Raw genomic sequence first — 17,867 nt, forward strand, 5'->3', positions numbered from 1 at the left:
CAGGACTCAGAGCCAGGAGTGTGTTTTCCAAGTCCACTGTAGTTTTTTCTTTATATGCAACTCCTTCCCCTTCTGGGATAGCTACAAAAAAATAATAATAATAATAAGCCTGTGTTCCCAGAATTCATTCTGCTGTGTCACTCTGAGGATGTGAGGATATCAGTTACAGGAATAACCTGTGGTAGACTGGGCACAGTGGCTCACGCCTGTAATCCCAGCACTTGGGGAGGCCAAGGCAGCTGAATCATGAGGTCAGGAGTTCGAGAGCAGCTTGGCCAACATAGTGAAACCCTGTCTCTACTAAAAATATAAAAAATTAGCTGGGTGTGGTGGTGGGCACCTGTAATCCCAGCGACTCAGGAAGCTGAGGCAGGAGAATCGCTAGAACCCGGGAGGCAGAAGTTGCAGTGAACCGAGTTCACACCACTGCCCTCCAGCCTGAGAGACAGTGCAAGACTCTGTCTCAAAAAAAAAAAAAAAGAAATAACCTGTGGTTAATTATAGATTTATGAGCAAACAAATGTTTTCACCCATGCCAGACAACTTTATGCAGCCTTTCTAAAATTTGGTTTTTGGGGAGAAGAGGGAGGACATGGGTCATTACCTTCTGAGGTCTGCAGTTCAAATGTGGTGGACAGTATTTGCTACCTGCTAGATATTCAGCAACCCATTCCTTTGAAATCAGTGTCCTAAAGAGAGAAACCTGTCTGATTTGACCTTTGTTCTTCCTGTCTCTCACTTGCATAACCTTTTTTATCCTTAAGTTTCAGTGTAGACATCTTTTCAAGATGCCCTTCCCTAATGCTTCCCTTGGGACACAGTCAGTTTCCCTGTACCCCAGCTCCCATAGTTCTTCCCCACCTCCCATTGATCACAGTGCTTTGTGTTTTTGTGATTACCTATCTCCCTTCCCTATCAGGCCTTGCTCGCTGAGAACAAGGACTGTGTTTCAAAAACTTCCAAGTCCCCAGTTAACTAATGAATAGAACCAAAGCAGGTGCTCAAATAAAAAAAATTCTGAAAGGAATCATAGACGAAATACCTTCTGAATGCAGGACCTATGATTAAAAGTAGACAGAGTCAGCTGGGCATGGTGGCTTACACCTGTGTTCCCAGCACTTTGGGAGGCCGAGGTGGGCGGATCACTTGAGTTCAGGAGTTCGAGACCAGCCTGGCTAACATGGTGAAACCCCATCTCTATTAAAAATACAAAAAACATTAGCCAGGCATGGCGGCGAGCACCTGTGGTCCCAGTTACTCAGGAGGCTGAGTCACAAGAATGACTTAAACCTGGAAGGTGGAGGTTGCAGTGAGCTAAGATCGTGCCACTCACTGCACTCCAGCCTGGGCAACAGAGTAAGACTCTGTCTCAAAAAAAAAAAAAAAAAACACAACAAAAGCAGACAGAGTCCCCCTCTGGTTTGGCATGCCAGGGGCAGCTTTCCTGTGGCCCAGCTGCTGGTGTCTGGGAGCCCTGATTCCCACATGAGCCTATGTCAGCCAAACATGTGTGACATTCCTGTTTAAGAGGAAGAAGCATGGTCTTTAAAAATGTCGAGGTACAAAGAAGAGCCGTCCATGGGTTCTGCTGGCACAGGAAGCACAGGGTCTTTATTAGTTCTAATGTTGTAAGATAAACAGGGCAGTCGGAAGCATTTGCCAGCACTGTGACATTGGAAACATCACCTCCGTCCTGGGCACCTCGCTTCCCACATCGAGGCAAACTCAGTAGGAATGTGTAACCAGCCCCCTTTCTAAGAATGTTGTGAAATTAGAGGCGGCTCAGGAAGCTGAGAGTGAAATTCATAAGCTCTGTGACATGTTTGCTCATGAATCGTTTGTGTTTGTTTTGGTTTCTGATTCTTGGTTGAATCGGGGTACAGAGAGTGGTATATTTAGTAAACTTTCCGGAATTCCAAGGAGAAAAGCAGCCTGAGAATCAGCTCATCAAGTTCACAGAGGCAGAGGTTGCGGTTGTTTTATGGCAGAGTGCCATTGTGCCAGTTTTCCTGGAAGAAGTGGTTTGATGAAAGAAAATTAAATTATGCCGAGAACCAGATCGTCTGGCCCCAACCAAGGGGTTATAGCTTGTTCTGAAGACCACCCTGAAATACTGGAGGCCTTTGATCTTGTGAAATGACAGGATAAATGACAGCAACATTTTTAGCCTGGATTTTTCTTTTCTTTTTTTTTTTTTTTTTTTTTTTTGAGACTGAGTCTCACTCTGTCACCCAGGCTGGAGTGCAATGGTGCAATCTCGGCTCACTGCAACCTCCGCCTCCCAGGTTCAAGTGATTCTCCTGCCTCAGCCTCCCAAGTAACTGGGACTACAGGCACACACCACCACATCCGGCTCATTTTTGTATTTTTGGTAGAGACGGGGTTTCACCGTGTTGGCCAGGCTGGTCTCAAACTCATGACCTCGGGTGATCCGCCGGCCTCAGCCTCCCCAAGTGCTGGGATTACAGGCGTGAGCCACCACACCCAGCTAGTTTGGCTTTTCTAAAACATTCTGTTGCAGTCACTCTCTTGCCCCACATCCTTCTCTGGCTCTCAGTTGTCCTCGGTAGGGCTTCCCAACCAGTGTGTCACACATGAGTGACAAGTGCCAACAAAATCATCTCCTCAGCCTGGGGGACACTTTGGTAGGGCCTGGGGCCTCTGAAACCATTGGATCAGCCTTTCCAGCCATAAGCCCCTTAACTCCCAGTAGGTTTTAAGAATAGTATTTTCTCTGTAGGAAATGGCATAAGCGTGGTTGGAATGCACCTGTGTTGCATAGATGCAAGCCTCTTCCTGATGTATTGCCGGCTCATGTGTTCAGGCTTCTGTCCTGGCATTTGCCTAAGCCTGCGATTGAAACCGTCTGGCCATGATACACTCTAGTTCTTATGTAGCCCAATCTTATCATGCATCTTCTGACCTCCGTGCTTTGGCCATGGTGTTTCCTCAGACAGCTTCCCCAACTGCCTGACCAAGTCCTAGCCCAGGCCACTCAGGCCTTCCTCCTTTGAGCTCTCTTCATAAGCACTGGCGTGTTCTCAGTGTTTGCAGTCATCACATTGAATCCTAATGATGGACGTGTCTTATGTGTGTTTCCACAAAAGGGCCTGGCAAAGAATGAATGTTACACCTCCAGTAAATATATGCTGAGCTAATAATATGTTGAATAAAGCCCATGAGATTGGCCAGGCATGGTGGCTCACACCTGTAATCCCAGCATTTTGGGAGGCCAAAGTGGGTGGATCACCTGAGTTCAGGAGTTTGAGAACAGCCTGGCCAACATGGCGAAACCCCGTCTCTACTAAAAATACAAAAAAATTAGCCAGGCGTGGTGGCTGGCGCCTGTAATCCCAGCTACTTGGGAGGCTGAGGCAGCAGAATCACTTGAACCTGGGAGGCAGAGGTTACAGTGAGCCAAGGTTGCGCCACTGCACTCCAGCCTGGGCAACAGAGCAAGACTCTGTCTAAAACAATATAAATAAAAAAGCCCATGAGATTGATGAATGTTGGGAAGCAAAATAAGTACAAGTCTATTTCTACAAATTCACACATAGTAGCTACTCAATAAATAACTGTTGAATGAATGAATAAAATAAATGTAAAAGGCGTTTTAAATTTAGAATCTGTGGACTCAGTAATGGCTGACTGTAAGAGAAAAGGAAGATTGAGTAGTTGAAGATGTCACCAGACAAGGAGCGCCTTCAACACAGCAATCCCAGTCCACCTTTGGAAGCTGTACCTAGCTAAGCTCTCGAGACATCAGTCAAGATTAGGATATTTATTGCAGCATTGTTTATAACGGCAAAAACATAGTAAACAACCAAAATGTGCTTCAGGAGAGGAATGGATAAATAAATGGTGGTATATGTATAAAATGGATGATATGGTTACAGTGACTAAACTACATAGGAAATACAAACATGGTTGAATCTTAAAGACGTAACAGTGGGTGAAAAGGCAAGTTAGAAGAGGAAATACGCAATCCAAAACACACTAAAAATACCATGTGTTGTTATTATATGCATAGAGGATAAAAATGTAAAAACAAGCCTAGAAATAAAACACAGACCCCTCAGAATACTGTCTGCCTTTGAGGAAGAGAGGAGGTAGAATGAGATGAACTTTAGATTTATCTGTAATGCTTTAATTTTTTAATAGTAAATGTGGCAATGTATCATAGGATCCATTATATCTAGGTGGTGGGTATTCATTATATTAGTTTCTGTGCTTTCTTGTTACTTTGAAGTAGATCATAATCTTAAAAATTAAAGTCACACAAAAGAAAAGACTGGCTAACAGGGAGAATGATCCTGCATTTCTGCATTTAGTCATCTGTTTTAGACAGGACACTTTTCAAGCAACCTGGCAAATCACATCTGCCACTTAGGACTTGCCAAGTCTCATACCATTTAAAACTATCAGTTCTCAGCTTGGTCTCCAGAGACTCATAGATTTATCCTGGACCTCTCTAGAGGCTTCAAAATGTGCATTAATGTATTAATCATGCTTGTTTCTAGCTTCCCACCATCCCCCCTCATTTTTTTAATACATTGGAGCATCTATCCAACCTAATTATAATTCATTTTTGTAATAAGATTAATGAAATTCTTTCTTTTTTTTTTTCTTGAGACAGAGTCTCACTCTGTTACCCACACTGGAGGACAGTGGTGCAATCTCAGCTCACTGCATCCTCCATCTCCTGGGTTCAAGCTATTCTTATTCCTCGGCCTCACGAGTAGCTGGGACTACAGGCGTGTGCCACCACACCCGGCTAGTTTTTTTTGTATTTTTAGTAGAGATGGGGTTTCGCCATGTTGGCAGGGCTGGTCTTGGACTCCTGACTTCAAGTGATCCACGTACCTTAGCCTCTCAAAGTGCTGGGATTACAGGCATGAGCCACCACGCCCGCCCGCCCTTTTTTTTTTTTTTTTTTTTTTTTTGAGATGGGAGTCTTGCTCTGTTACCCAGGCTGGAATACAGTGGCACAATCTCGGTTCACTGCACCCTCTGCCTTCTGGGTTCAAGCAATTCTCCTGCCTCAGCCTCCTGAGTAGCTGCGATTACAAGCACACACCACAATGCCTAGCAAATTTTGTTGTATTTTTAGTAGAGACGGGGTTTCACCATGTTGGCCAGGCTGGTCTTGAACTCCTGACCTCAAGTGATCCACCCGACTTGGCCTCCCAAAGTGCTGGGATCACAGGTGTGAGCCACCATGCCCAGCTTCATTCGTATTTATTCGTATATACTGGAATATATTTTCTTAGTCACCAGTGACTTCCATCACTATATTCTCTTGGTTTGTAACTTTCTAAATGTTTCTTTTCCTTCTACCCCTCCCCTCATTGTTTATCTGAGTAAAACAATCAGATAAGACATTTATGGTGAACAATTTCCACTGTGTACCTTCCTCCCCAACTCGGTGTTCAGTGACATCACATTGCTAGCTTGAAATTAGCCATGACAGGAGTGTTTACACCTTGGCAATTGGCAAATGCTACAAATCTGGCCCTTTTCTTCCCCCGGAGAGCTGATGGTTAAACATTACCAACCTACCACAAGAGCGCTTGACAGTTTTCTGAGCTGTGCAGAGCAAGTAGCATTTTTCTCATTCACCACTCATAGAAACTGAGAGTCAACGAAAGACAAGTCTTGACCTGAGTCCCATGGTCCCAAAGTGACATTGCTGGAGCTGTAGTCTATGTGGTTGAGTGGAAGAAGCCCTGGCTTTGGAATCAGGCAGATCCGAGTTTGAATCTGACGTAGCTACTTTTGAACTGTGAATTCACAAGTATCTGATTTAGCCCCCTCAGTTTCCTCACCTATAAAATAAGGACATCAAAATCTATCTTATAGAGATCTGGGGGAGCATTAGGGGAAATGGTATGTCATGTAAACCTAACAAAGCACAAAGGACCTATGCAGCAGATATAATTTGTCCATCAGACTTACAAGTTCAGATCTCTGTGTATTAGCCCATTCTTCCCATGACCATATAGACACTATTTTTTTTTTTAACTCTACCTGGCCAACCACCTTTCACTAAATGGTGAATATGTCTTTTCTCCAAATATGTGCCACTGGAATAAGTAAAAAGGCTTAGAGTTGACATGTGTATGTGATTTGGGGAAATCAGTTTCTTTCCTTGAGTCTTGGAAATGCAGGTACTAGGTTTCAGCTAAGATCATTTTTCAACTGCCTTTAGTCTTCCCGACTGACCATTCTGCTGAGCTAAGCATCCTGAAGAGGACTGATTTGGGGGCCCATGGGTGCTACAGTTCCCCCCACCAAATTGACTGCAGTGGCCTGCAGGGAAATTCTCTTGGCTTTTTGTGTTCTATGCTCTGGGCTTTTTCTGCTAGCTCTAACTGACCTGATGGTAGATAGTTGCTTCTCAGCCATTCAGCTAAGCCTACATGTATTTTTCTTTTTTAGATTTTAACTGGTGTATTTATTTTTTGCCTGAATAATACATTTAGCTGTTTTAGCTTTTTTTTTCTTTTTTCTTTTTTTTTTGAGATGAAGTCCTGCTCTGTCGCCCAGGCTGGTGGAATTCAGTGGCACGATCTCAGCTCACTGCAATCTCCGCCTCCCAGGTTCAAGCGATTCTCCTGCCTCAGCCTCCCAAGTAGCTGGGATCACAGGCATGCACCACCACACCCAGCTAATTTTGTATTTTTAGTAGAGACAGGGTTTCACCAAGTTGGCCAGGCTAATCTAACCCCAGGTGATCCACCCTCCTCCCCTCCCAAAGTGCTGGGTTTACAGGCGAGAGCCACCACTGCACCCCGCTGTTGTTTTAGCGTTTTAAAAAATACAAAAGGGTATAGACAATGGAAATTTCCCTCCCTAAACAACCCTCCATTCACCCAGATCCCTCCCACAGAAAGTAACCAAGAAAAGATATCAAGAAAGAGGAACCACCTCTTATTATTCATTTCTTATGAGCTTCCAGGCTTCTGGAGCTCACCTTAAAGACCCAGTGTGGGTGGACCAAAAAGACCCCTTTGAAATCAGGAAGACTGAGACAGGCCCATGTGGCTTGTCAGTAATCATCGAGCAAATTGGCAAAGCCATACCCAGAATAAAGTCACAGAGGAGCTGCTTTTTGTGTGTACGGATCAGCTCAACCTAGTAGGTGGTCATATCTCTGGGGGAAAACACAGGAGAACCTAATATTTATAAAGAATATGCTGGCCGGGCGCGGTGGCTCAAGCCTGTAATCCCAGCACTTTGGGAGGCCGAGACGGGCGGATCACGAGGTCAGGAGATCGAGACCATCCTGGCTAACACGGTGAAACCCCGTCTCTACTAAAAAAATACAAAAAACTAGCCGGGCGAGGTGGCGGGCGCCTGTAGTGCCAGCTACTCGGCAGGCTGAGGCAGGAGAATGGCGTAAACCCGGGAGGCGGAGCTTGCAGTGAGCTGAGATCCAGCCACTGCACTCCAGCCTGGGCGACAGAGCGAGACTCTGTCTCAAAAAAAAAAAAAAAAAAAAAAAAGAATATGCTCTGTATCCAGTGCAGAGCTAGAATCTTCTTTTCATTATTGTGGTGAAATATACATAAGTTTACCATGTTAACCATGTTTACACATACAGTTGAGTGGCATGAAGTCCATTCACACTGTTGTGCGGCCACCACCACTGCCCATCTCCAGACAATGCTAGGCTGTCCCTGCCCTCCTCACTTACTCCTTACAACAGTCCTTTGAGGCCTGCATGACCAGTCTCCATACAATGAGGAGGTCTCAGGGAGATGGTTTCACGTCTCTTATCAAGTAACTGGTAGGTCCTAGGCTTGAACCCAGGCATATTCATCTCCAAAACAGGTGCCCCATACTGTGGAGCCACATTGGAAGAATTTTTAGAGGGAAGATTCATCTGCAGCAGTGCATAGGCCTCTTGTCCGCATAAGACAGTCATCCCCGAGAGACTGTGGCTGTGCTGTGAGTAGGCGTGCCTAGCTCTCCACCTTACTTTCTTATTTTTTAATTTTCTCTTTTATCCTGTGCTGTTGCCCAGGGGTGATCCTGTTACTTCTGGATAAGCTGCGGAAGATGAAATGGGAGCAGATGTGGAGGCTGACCGCAGAGAGGGAGCTCATGGGCATGCTGTCTACATCCTTAGCTGACCAGGTGAGTGGCCAGGTTCGCTGGTGCTGTTTCTCAAGGAAACCTAAAAGTCAATCAGTCTGAATGGTTTTCTATGTATTGTGTGACCCTGTATGCTCTGATACAGCTGCCTTATTCTTGCCAGTCTAAGACAGCAGCTCAACTCTCTAGTGCCTTCCCTTTGTTCATTCATTTGTTTGTTCAGCAGACTTGCACTGAGTACTGTGTACACCAGGAGCCAAGTTCAGAAAAAGGATGACAGAGATAGACGAAGGATGCAACACTTGCCCTCATAGAGCTTAGAGTCTACTGATACAGACTTATAAGGAGATGTTGATGCCCTCTTCATCGCCAGGTGGAGTGCATAGGGCCTGCTCTCTGGGACCCCAGAATGCCACAGCGTATTTCCCAGGCAAGATTTCACTTGCCTTGCTGGCAAATAGAATCTAACTTTTTTTGTTTTGTTTTGTTTTTTGGGATGAAGTCTTGCTCTGTCGCCCAGGCTGGAGAGCAGTGGCACGATCTCGGCTCACAGCAAGCTCCGCATCCCAGGTTCATGCCATTCTCCTGCCTTAGCCTCCCGAGTAGCTGGGACTACAGGCGACCGCCACCACGCCCGGCTATTTTTTTTTTTTTTTTTTTTTTTTTTTGTATTTTTAGTAGAGACGGGGTTTCACCGTGTTAGCCAGGATGGTCTCAATGTCCTGACCTCGTGATCTGCCCGCCTCAGCCTCCCAAAGTGCTGGGATTACAGGCGTGAGCCTCCGCGCCCCGCCCCAAGTCTAACCTTTAATCTAAGCCTTTTACTCAGATGCTGCACTAGTGTCCCTTTACTCAAGGGAAATGCACTTAAATAGAAAGGATAAACTGCCAGGAAACCACCTTGCTATGCAGGCAGCCTCAGAAACTCCACCAAACTGTTAGCAAATATTCATTTTTATTTATTTTTATTATTTTATTTTATTTTTGAGATGGAGTCTCGCTCTGTCACCCAGGCTGGGATGCAGTGGTGCAATCTCGGCTCACAGCAACCTCCACCTCGTGGGTTCAAGCAATTCTCCTGCCTCAGCCTCCCAAGTAGCTGGGATTACAGGCGTGCAGCACCACACCAGGCTAGTTTTTATACTTTTAGTAGAGACAGGGTTTCTCCACGTTGGCCAAGCTGGTTTCAAACTCCTGACCTCAGATGATCCACCCGCCTCAGCCTCCCAAAGTGCTTGGATTACAGGCATGAGTCTCTGCACCCAGCCAATAAATACTCATTTTGTAAAAACCCATTCCTCATTTTGACGTCCTAGGAAAGTCAGAGGGCTCCAGTCTTTGACTTTGAGTCTACCAGAATCACTCATTTAAATTTTCATCTTCCTGTGGCACTGACAGCTGTCTTCAGGCACGAAGATGACTTCTCTGAGTTTTCTGCATTTCACCCTTTCCTTTTCATCCAAAGAGCCAGCTCACTCTGCATGTTTTTGTTCCAAGTGCAATTTCCTGGTTCGTCGAATGCCTGCAAAGTTTCGTAATACGGAGGAAACAAGAAACCCTGCATGATTACTTTACTATTTTTTAAAGCATTATTATTCAGTATTTCCCAAGCAGCTAGAAACTGATTTCCTTTTTCAAACATGAGATAAGAGTATAATGAATGAGTTTAAGAAAAAAATAATACCCAGGTAGCTGTTTTTAACCTGAGGGGGAAATCGTCCACCAGCCTCATATTTCAAGTCGGGTCACAGTGACTTGAGCATGTCCCCCAAAGCTAGCAATTGTGTGCCCGTGTCCAGTGAGGATAGTTTATTCAGCCATCTTCTGCCACGAAGGCCCATAATTCACCTCCCGGCGCCACCTGTCAGCAGCTAGTTAATAAGTATGGCCTGGTGCAAGAGCTTGGAGAAGAGCCCAGAAAAGGTAAAACCTCCCTAGACAAGTCAGGGTTGGATTTTGAAATGGAGAATGCATATCCTGGGCACCATGGCCTGCAGAAATCCAAGGAGCATCCATCACTGAGTCCACCGCAGGCCCCAGGAAGCGCTGCTGAAAGGGAGGATCTGTAATTTGTCTCAGTCCCTGAATGAGTGGGGCTACTTGTCATCATGCAGTTTCCTCTCCAGGAGGCTCGGGATGGGTAACACAGGGCTCCTGCCTAGGAGGCCAGAGGGGAAGGAGACTTCATTTTTCATATGCCAGCGAGGGTAGGGGAAGACACCGCATGTCTGCACGTGTGAGCTCACTGGATAGGGCTTTATGAGACCAGCAGGACTCTGGAACTTCCAGTCAGCCTGGGGCATTCCCCAGTCTCTATCCAAACATTATTGCTTGGTTCCTAGAGATAACAGGCAAGAGAGATGCCCCACAGTGCGAGCCAGCCTGTGTTCAGAGCAGGTGGTTCAAGAGAAGCCCTATCACAGGGGATGCCACTGCCACTTGAGAGCCAAAATGGGCAGCTGGACCATCCGATTGTCTTGACTGTGTCTTTGGCTTTCATCCCCTAGGATATTTTCAATGCCGTCATCAAACAAAACCCCTTCCTTGTGTACCAGCTTCCCTGCTTCTGGAATGTGCAGCTGTCGGACCACACCCGCTCCGAGCAGTGTTACAGAGACGTGTCTGATCTAAAGGTAGGGTCAACACAGGCACATCCCCGGACGTAGGGTGAGGTGGGCTGAGGGGACCCCTCAGGGGCATGGATGGCTAGGAGATTGATGTGCAATGTGGTGAGAGAGATAAGGGCACAGGAGACCAGAACGAGTATGCTTTTCATCTTTGTGGGGTGTTGGGTTTTTTCCACCCTTATTTGGGCTTTCTGGAAAGCCTAAAGCCTCCTGGCATAAGAACCAGCTTGTGTGGTTATTATTCTTACCATCTGCTGCTGGCTCTTTTGGTTCATGTCAGCTCCCCAAATCTATTCATTCAACTCAAGCAAAAACATTTATTGAGGGCCTGCTCTGCCAGGTGCTGTAGATGTGGATGTGAATAACTAACCTGCTTCCAACTCATGTATGGCTTGGAGGAGGAGAGAAATGTGCAAAGAAATAGGTATTTTAAAAAGGACAAGTGCTATGACAGGTGTGGGTGGGTGAGTGGGGGAGATGCAAGCATAAATGTCTCATTCTTCCTCACAGAGGGGGGACAATGACAGAAAAAGCCTTCATCACCACTCTGTAGGTACCAAACACTGTGGATGGACCTGGCTATAGAAAGAGGAAGAAGACAGGGTGTATTAGTCATCTACTGCTATAGATAATGCTGCATAACAAGCTTTCTGATAGTGGCCTAAATCAGCAACCATTTATATAGTTGATGAGTTTCTAGGCTGGTTGGATGGTTCATTTTTTTTACTGCTTTAACAGAGTATCTGTGGTCTGCTTCAGATGGGACAGCTGCTGACTGGGGCAACTTGGCTATCCTCTGGTGTGTCCTCTGTCCCCTCAGCAGGCCAGTGTGGTATCTTCTCCTGGTGAGGCAGAGGTGGCAGAGGAAGCCTTAACACACAGGAGGAAACTCTGAGTCATGGTTGCTAATATCCCTCATTGGCCAAAGTAACCGCATGGCTGATCCCATATGATTACTTTGAGTAAGGAGTGTGAGTTAAGGAGTGTGTCAGAATTCCCTCCCTACAGTGGAAGGAGTAAAGAATTGACCACAACTATTCACAGAACTATTCACACAGAACGAAGATTTCAACACAGGCCTGTCTGACAGCAAGGGCATTTGCCTCTCAAGTTGTATCGGGGAGGATTTAGATACATGCATCGTTAAAGAGTTTGTTTCATATGAAGTTTATATCCACTGCAAGTTTTAAAAAGGAAAAAGGATTGCAAAGCTGGCTTTTCTAATCAATTAGTCTTTTCTACTTGGCTTCTGATCCATGTCCCCATGTGGGTATTATGTCTTATTTATAGTCATAATGCATGTTAAATATGGTTTTCTGCTTTTCATTTGTTTCACATCATAAGCATTTTCTGGGTCAGCCACACGGTGTTAATGAACATTATATCCAATAGTTAACAGACTATTACCTAGCCATTCCCTCGACCTCAGTTGTTTTCAAATTTTCATAAATATAAATTATATCTTAATTAACAGGTTTGTCCGTGAAGCTCTTCCCTCCAATATTGTTGTAGCTCGCCTTTCCAGGCGAGAGGCAGGAGGCTGTGCTACAAATCAAGCTCTTTAAATTCTCTTTAATAACAAGATTTGATGAACTTCTGGGTTGGTGAACACTATTGTTGCCGGAGGGTGATGTGCCCAGAGAAGGCATGGAAGCTCCATACCCCCCTCAGCCCACACCCCCATATTTTGCCCTATGTCCCTTTTCCCTCTGACTGTTCCCAGGTTCCATCATTGATGATAAACTGGTAAATGTAAGGGTTTTCCAGAGTTTCAGGAGCCATTCTAGTAAATTATGGAACCCAAGGAGGGGATCATAGGAATCCTTGATTTACAGCAAATCTGTCAGAGGACAGAAGGCCGGGACTTGCAACTGGCATCTGAAGTGGGCCACCTCATGGGACGAAGCCACTAACCCATGGCGTCTGATGCTTTTGTCAAGGAGGTAGTGTCACTGTTGTATTAAAGTATGGGGACCCAGCTACTGTTGGAGAATTGGTCATTGAGGAAAATAACCCCACAATATCTGGCATCAGAAGTCTTCTATGTGGGAGTGTAGAAAAACAGTGGTTTTTCTCAATAGGTAACTGTATAATTTATAGTGCAAACAAGGGAATGCTATTATGGGTTACAGAGGGATAGTAGGCCAACAGGCAAAACATAGAATTATTCTGTTGAAATACTATACATAGGACCTTAGGCCCACAGGAAGAAAGACCTCACGTAAAGGCCTCACATAAAATCAGGATCCACAAAGAGTATTATCCTCAGTGGATAAACAGTTAATAAAACTCAGAGTGTAGAAGAAGACAGTAGAGGTTGTTGTCTGTTTCATCCTTGGTTTTAGGTAGAATAAGGGGGAAATGTTTCCTTTGAGATTTTATTTTAAGCCTATGCCTATATTATTTTGGGGGCTGAAATTACATGTGTGGGAGCAAAAATGGAAAGAAAAAAATTAAAAATTTGCCAGGTACCTGGCAGAAACTAACATAAATCTGATCTAGAAGAATATTCTTAAAAACAAGTCTTCAAAATTTTTTAGAGGAAGTTACAAGGAAAGCAAGGTTCTCAGTTAGGAATCACAAAACACATAAGGAAGTAGGCTACCCTGAGAAAATGCAAAAACTGAAGACTGGAGTTAAATCTGAAAGACTGCAAATATTGGACTTACCAGATATAAAACATAAGTATTTTTATTTACATGTAGGAATAAAAAATTAATATTGAAAGTAGGATGAAGGAATAGTAGATTCTCAAAAAAATGAATAGCCCTTTTGGATTAAATAGTATTTTTAGAAGTGAAAGATATAATTATTGAAATTAAATGGATATGTTAAGCAATAGCTTAAACACAGTTGAAGAGAGAATTAGTGAACTGGAAGAGGTATAAGAAATTACCCAAAATTCAACACAGAATGAAAAAGAGATAGAAAAACTGAGAAAGAAGCAAAGAAATTGGGATATGTCTCATTGGACTATCAGAAGGAGATAATAGAGAAAATTGGAAGTGAGGCATATCTTAAGTATGCCAAGAAATAGTAACAGGTTGTATACCTATAAGAATAATCTTTCAAGCATAAGATAACAAAGAGAATTTTCTGCAAATATGCAAAGAAACTTCTAAAGTATTGTCAGCCTTAATAATGAAGAGATTCTCTCTAAAAGAAAATTATATTTATTCTGGAATAGTGCATTACAGTGGGAATATACATGCCATAGCAAACTATGTGCATACCCAGGGAGGTAAAGGAAGAGAAAGGTTTTTAAAGGAAAAATGAAGAGGCTTTTACAATTGGAGATAATTTTCTTTGGCCAAAGGATCAGTAACAGAGTTGACACTAGTCCAAGACTGGACAGGCAGTTGCTGGGCAGACATGCCTGCCGAAGTTTTTATTTTGTGTGTGTAAAGTTACAATGGCATTTGTGCAAGATTGTGGTTTTCACGGAGTCTTTTGTGATCATTCTCGTTACCAGACACTTATGAAATACCTGTCTCCATGGCCTTCCTGGTTCTGTTTGTCAGGGTTTTGTTAACACAAATGACTCCATTTTTATTTTGGCAACATTCACATTTCACCCTTTTGATCAAGATGTTTCTCCAAAAGTGTCACTGATCAATCATCCTTTAGTTAGGTTTTCATGTCTTTCAGTGCCAGGATGGACCTCTCCCAGCTTTCTGGTCTTGTTTCATATCGGAGAGAATGAATGGCAGCTAGGAGTCAATGTCAAAACCTTTTTAACCACATTTGAGCTTAAGTTTAAGTTTAAGGAAGTTTAAGCGGGGTGCTCCTGGCTGTCTACTTGGAGTCTGTAATTAAGTTCAATTTTGTCTGTTCCATAGGCCTATGTTACCATCTCAAAGTGCTGGGTTAGCATTATACTGTTAGGATTTGTACTTTTATAAAAAACTTGAACAAGTAACAGATACAAAATTAAAGAAGAAAATGCAAAGTAAAATTAATAGTGATGTGCCAAGAACAATTTGCATAGGGACTTTGAGCAACAAACCTAGGCTTTGAAGACAACCAATTAAATAAACAAAATGACCATTAACCTACCAAGTGAAAAAGGTGGGTATTATTATATCATTATGACATAGAGTCTTGTTCTGACATCTTGAAAAAAGCTATCTACAGCATGGAAACAATCAACTGTCATCCTGGTTTGCAGTTTGAATGTCTCTGGTAATGGCATCGGGCAGTTTAGTGAACTTTGTGTGGCCCAGACATCAGGCATGAGACTTATTTCTTAAAATTCATCTAGTTTCAGCTTATAGGGCTTCCAAAACAGAGAAATTCCCATTTTTGGTAACTGCGTGGAAGAAAGTAGGATTGTAGAAATTTAGAAGAGTTCTATAGGCAAATAACAAATAGCAAATTGCTCTATAGGCAAGTAAGAACTTGAAAACAGTGCACACAGCTATCATCTAATAACAGTTGTATTCTAGCTTTCCTTTAGCAACATAACTCGTGTCTGCATTTTCTTCTTTACATCATAGCCATATGGTAAATTTTCTGTTTTGTTATGGTTCTCTTTTATTGATGGGCATGCAGTGAGTGTTTCTTGGAAATGGTCAATTTTTATTAAAATATTTCTGGAAGAAAAAGAAAAGCAACAACTTTTTCTTCCTACGGTGATACTGACTTTTCCAAAAATAGAGTAAGACAGATTTGCTTCTAAAATAAATTTAGTTTTTATCAAATATTGTCTGCAAGAATAGTGATTTGACCACAGAGTAATCTCAGATCTAAAAACCTTTTGAAGCTAAGCTGGTGGCAAGTGCCTATAGTTCTAGCTACTGGGGAGGCTGAGGTGGGAGAATTGCTTCACCCCAGGAGTTTGAGGTTACAGTGAGCTGTGATTGTGCCACTGTACTCCAGCATGGGTAACAAAGAGAAACCATGTCTCTAAATAAATAAATAAATAAATAAATAATAAACATAAATAAAAACTTCTTGAGGTTAGTAAGATAACCCAAGACAGACTTTAGGTTATACTTACAGTCCTAAGGTTCCTGGATCTGCCAGGAGAAGACAATTTTTATTCATTTACTGTAAGGCTGAGAACCCTAGAAGTCAGGCAGTTTATACATATTCTCAGATATGACATTTCAGTCAAAGCCTTGATAATATAACACATTGTTTCCATTGTATCCTGCTATAAAGAGAGAGTAAAATTTTTTTTTTCTTTTTAATGGAGTCTCACTCTGTCACCCAGGCCAGAGCAGTGGTGCAATCTTGGCTCATTGCAATCTTCACCTCCCGGGTTCACGTGATTCTCATGCCTCAGCCTCCTGAGTAGCTGGGCTTTACAGGCATGTGCCACCTCACCTAGCTACTTTTTTTTTTTTTGTATTTTTAGCAGAGACAGGGTTTTACCATGTATGCCAGGCTGGTCTCAAACTCCTGGCCTCAAGTGATCTGCCCACCTGGCTTACAGACATGAGCTACTGTGGCAAGTGGAGACAGCAAATGTTATTGAACTTGTACAAATAACCATATTGCCATAAAAAATAAGAATACTCACAAAAACTCTCCAAACTTTGGAGAGATAAAATTGGAAGAAAAAGGAAATGCTTCTACCTTGTTCACAAATGTATAGTGTACCAAATTGTTGTGTACTATAGATAGCTTAGGGAAGAAAATTTCCTTCAATCTGGAAAACAAAACATTTAAGTGAAGAACTAACTGTGTTTTAAATAAAAGTCAAAAACATTATCAGTTACTTAATCTCATGCAGTTTATTTTTGTTCTGTTTGAGCTTGATTAGTAGTTTCATGAATTCATGTTTCTTCATTAGAGTTCTCAAACATTTGCATTTAGTCCATTGATCTTAAAGTTATTATTAACCTATATCTAAGAGTACTTGTTAGAGTCGCTTCCATAAATTTGTTTGCAAATGCCTTTAAAGAAGAATTCAAAACAATAGCTGTGAATAAAAACTTAGAATACCCATGGCTAAAAATCTGATGGGAGTTCATTATAATAAGCAATTAACATGGAAATTTAGTTATTTTTGTGCCACACGACATCATGTCTAGAATTTTAACTAATGTCACATTAGATTTTTAAGAATTTTATATAATTTGGGTACATACCCATAAATGTAATGCAAAGATCTAGCATCACTTATTATTTGATAGCATTTAGCATGCAGTTCACAAAATAAGACTAATCATTTAATATTTCTACAAGATGATAGATAAATTCTTTGAGACTCTCCAGAGGTCCTTCTGGAAAATCCAAAAGTTAATTTCAGGTCAATAAAACTTAAGTTAGAATTTTGATTCAGGGAAACCTGCCAAAGATTTTAAAAGGTTGAAAGCACTTGATGAGAAGTTACTGTGAAGTAATAGTCATTCATGTAACCAGAGCAATTATCAAAAGACAATATGGAAACTTACATGGAAGCTTAGTGCTTTCAAAACTCCATTTTCCTAAGTAATCAAATACTGAATAAAGATAACACAGGAAATTATATTGATAACATATAAAATGTTTGTTTCTTAGGTCAGTTACTAAAAAGGTGAAAAACAACTTCTGCAGGTTGAAAACTTCTCCTTATGAGAAGCCAATGTATAATAGATAACCAGGTAGTCGACCTGATGAAAAGGGTACTTGAGTTTAATCTGACACAGAAAGAATGGGTCCAAGGTTATGGGTGTAGACCATATTATACAGGAATGTAAACAAGAAAACTAGCACCTTGAGCAGGGGAATACATGGCCCTTAGTAATATCATGGGCAGTTTCTTGGTTACATGGGATAATTAAGACATGTCAAGAAAAGGCAAGAGTACAAAATCAAGGTATACTGGTGAAAACATTGCCTTTTTAGACCTTCAAGATAAACTTTTTTGTTGTTTGTTTGTTTGTTTGTTTTTGAGACGGAGTCTCGCTCTGTCCCCAGGCTGGAGTGCAGTGGCACAGTCTTGGCTCACTGCAACCTCCACCTCCCGGGTTCAAGCGATTCTCCTGCCTCAGCCTCCCGAGTAGCTGGGACTACAGGTACATGCCACCACGCCTGGCTAATAGTTTGTATTTTTAGTAGAGATGAGGTTTCACCATATTAGCCAGGATGGTCTTGATCTCCTGACCTCATGATCTGCCCACCTCTGCCTCCCAAAGTGCTGGGATTACAGGTGTG

At 42.7% G+C, this 17,867-nt stretch overlaps 1 protein-coding gene across 2 annotated transcripts in view; it reads left to right on the top strand.

Annotated features, from left to right (window-relative positions):
* LARGE1 (LARGE xylosyl- and glucuronyltransferase 1) overlaps positions 1-17,867 on the top strand; it is a 634,203-nt gene that overhangs the window by 519,421 nt on the left and 96,915 nt on the right. For both annotated transcript variants that reach the window (XM_010371404.2, XM_030915190.1), the window contains 2 exons: positions 8,027-8,139; positions 10,605-10,730. In XM_010371404.2, coding sequence (XP_010369706.1) covers positions 8,027-8,139; positions 10,605-10,730 — 239 coding nt within the window. The remainder of the gene's footprint in view (positions 1-8,026; positions 8,140-10,604; positions 10,731-17,867) is intronic.

Source organism: Rhinopithecus roxellana, chromosome 13 (genome assembly GCF_007565055.1).
Source record: "Rhinopithecus roxellana isolate Shanxi Qingling chromosome 13, ASM756505v1, whole genome shotgun sequence".
Classification (NCBI taxonomy): Eukaryota; Metazoa; Chordata; class Mammalia; order Primates; family Cercopithecidae; genus Rhinopithecus; species Rhinopithecus roxellana.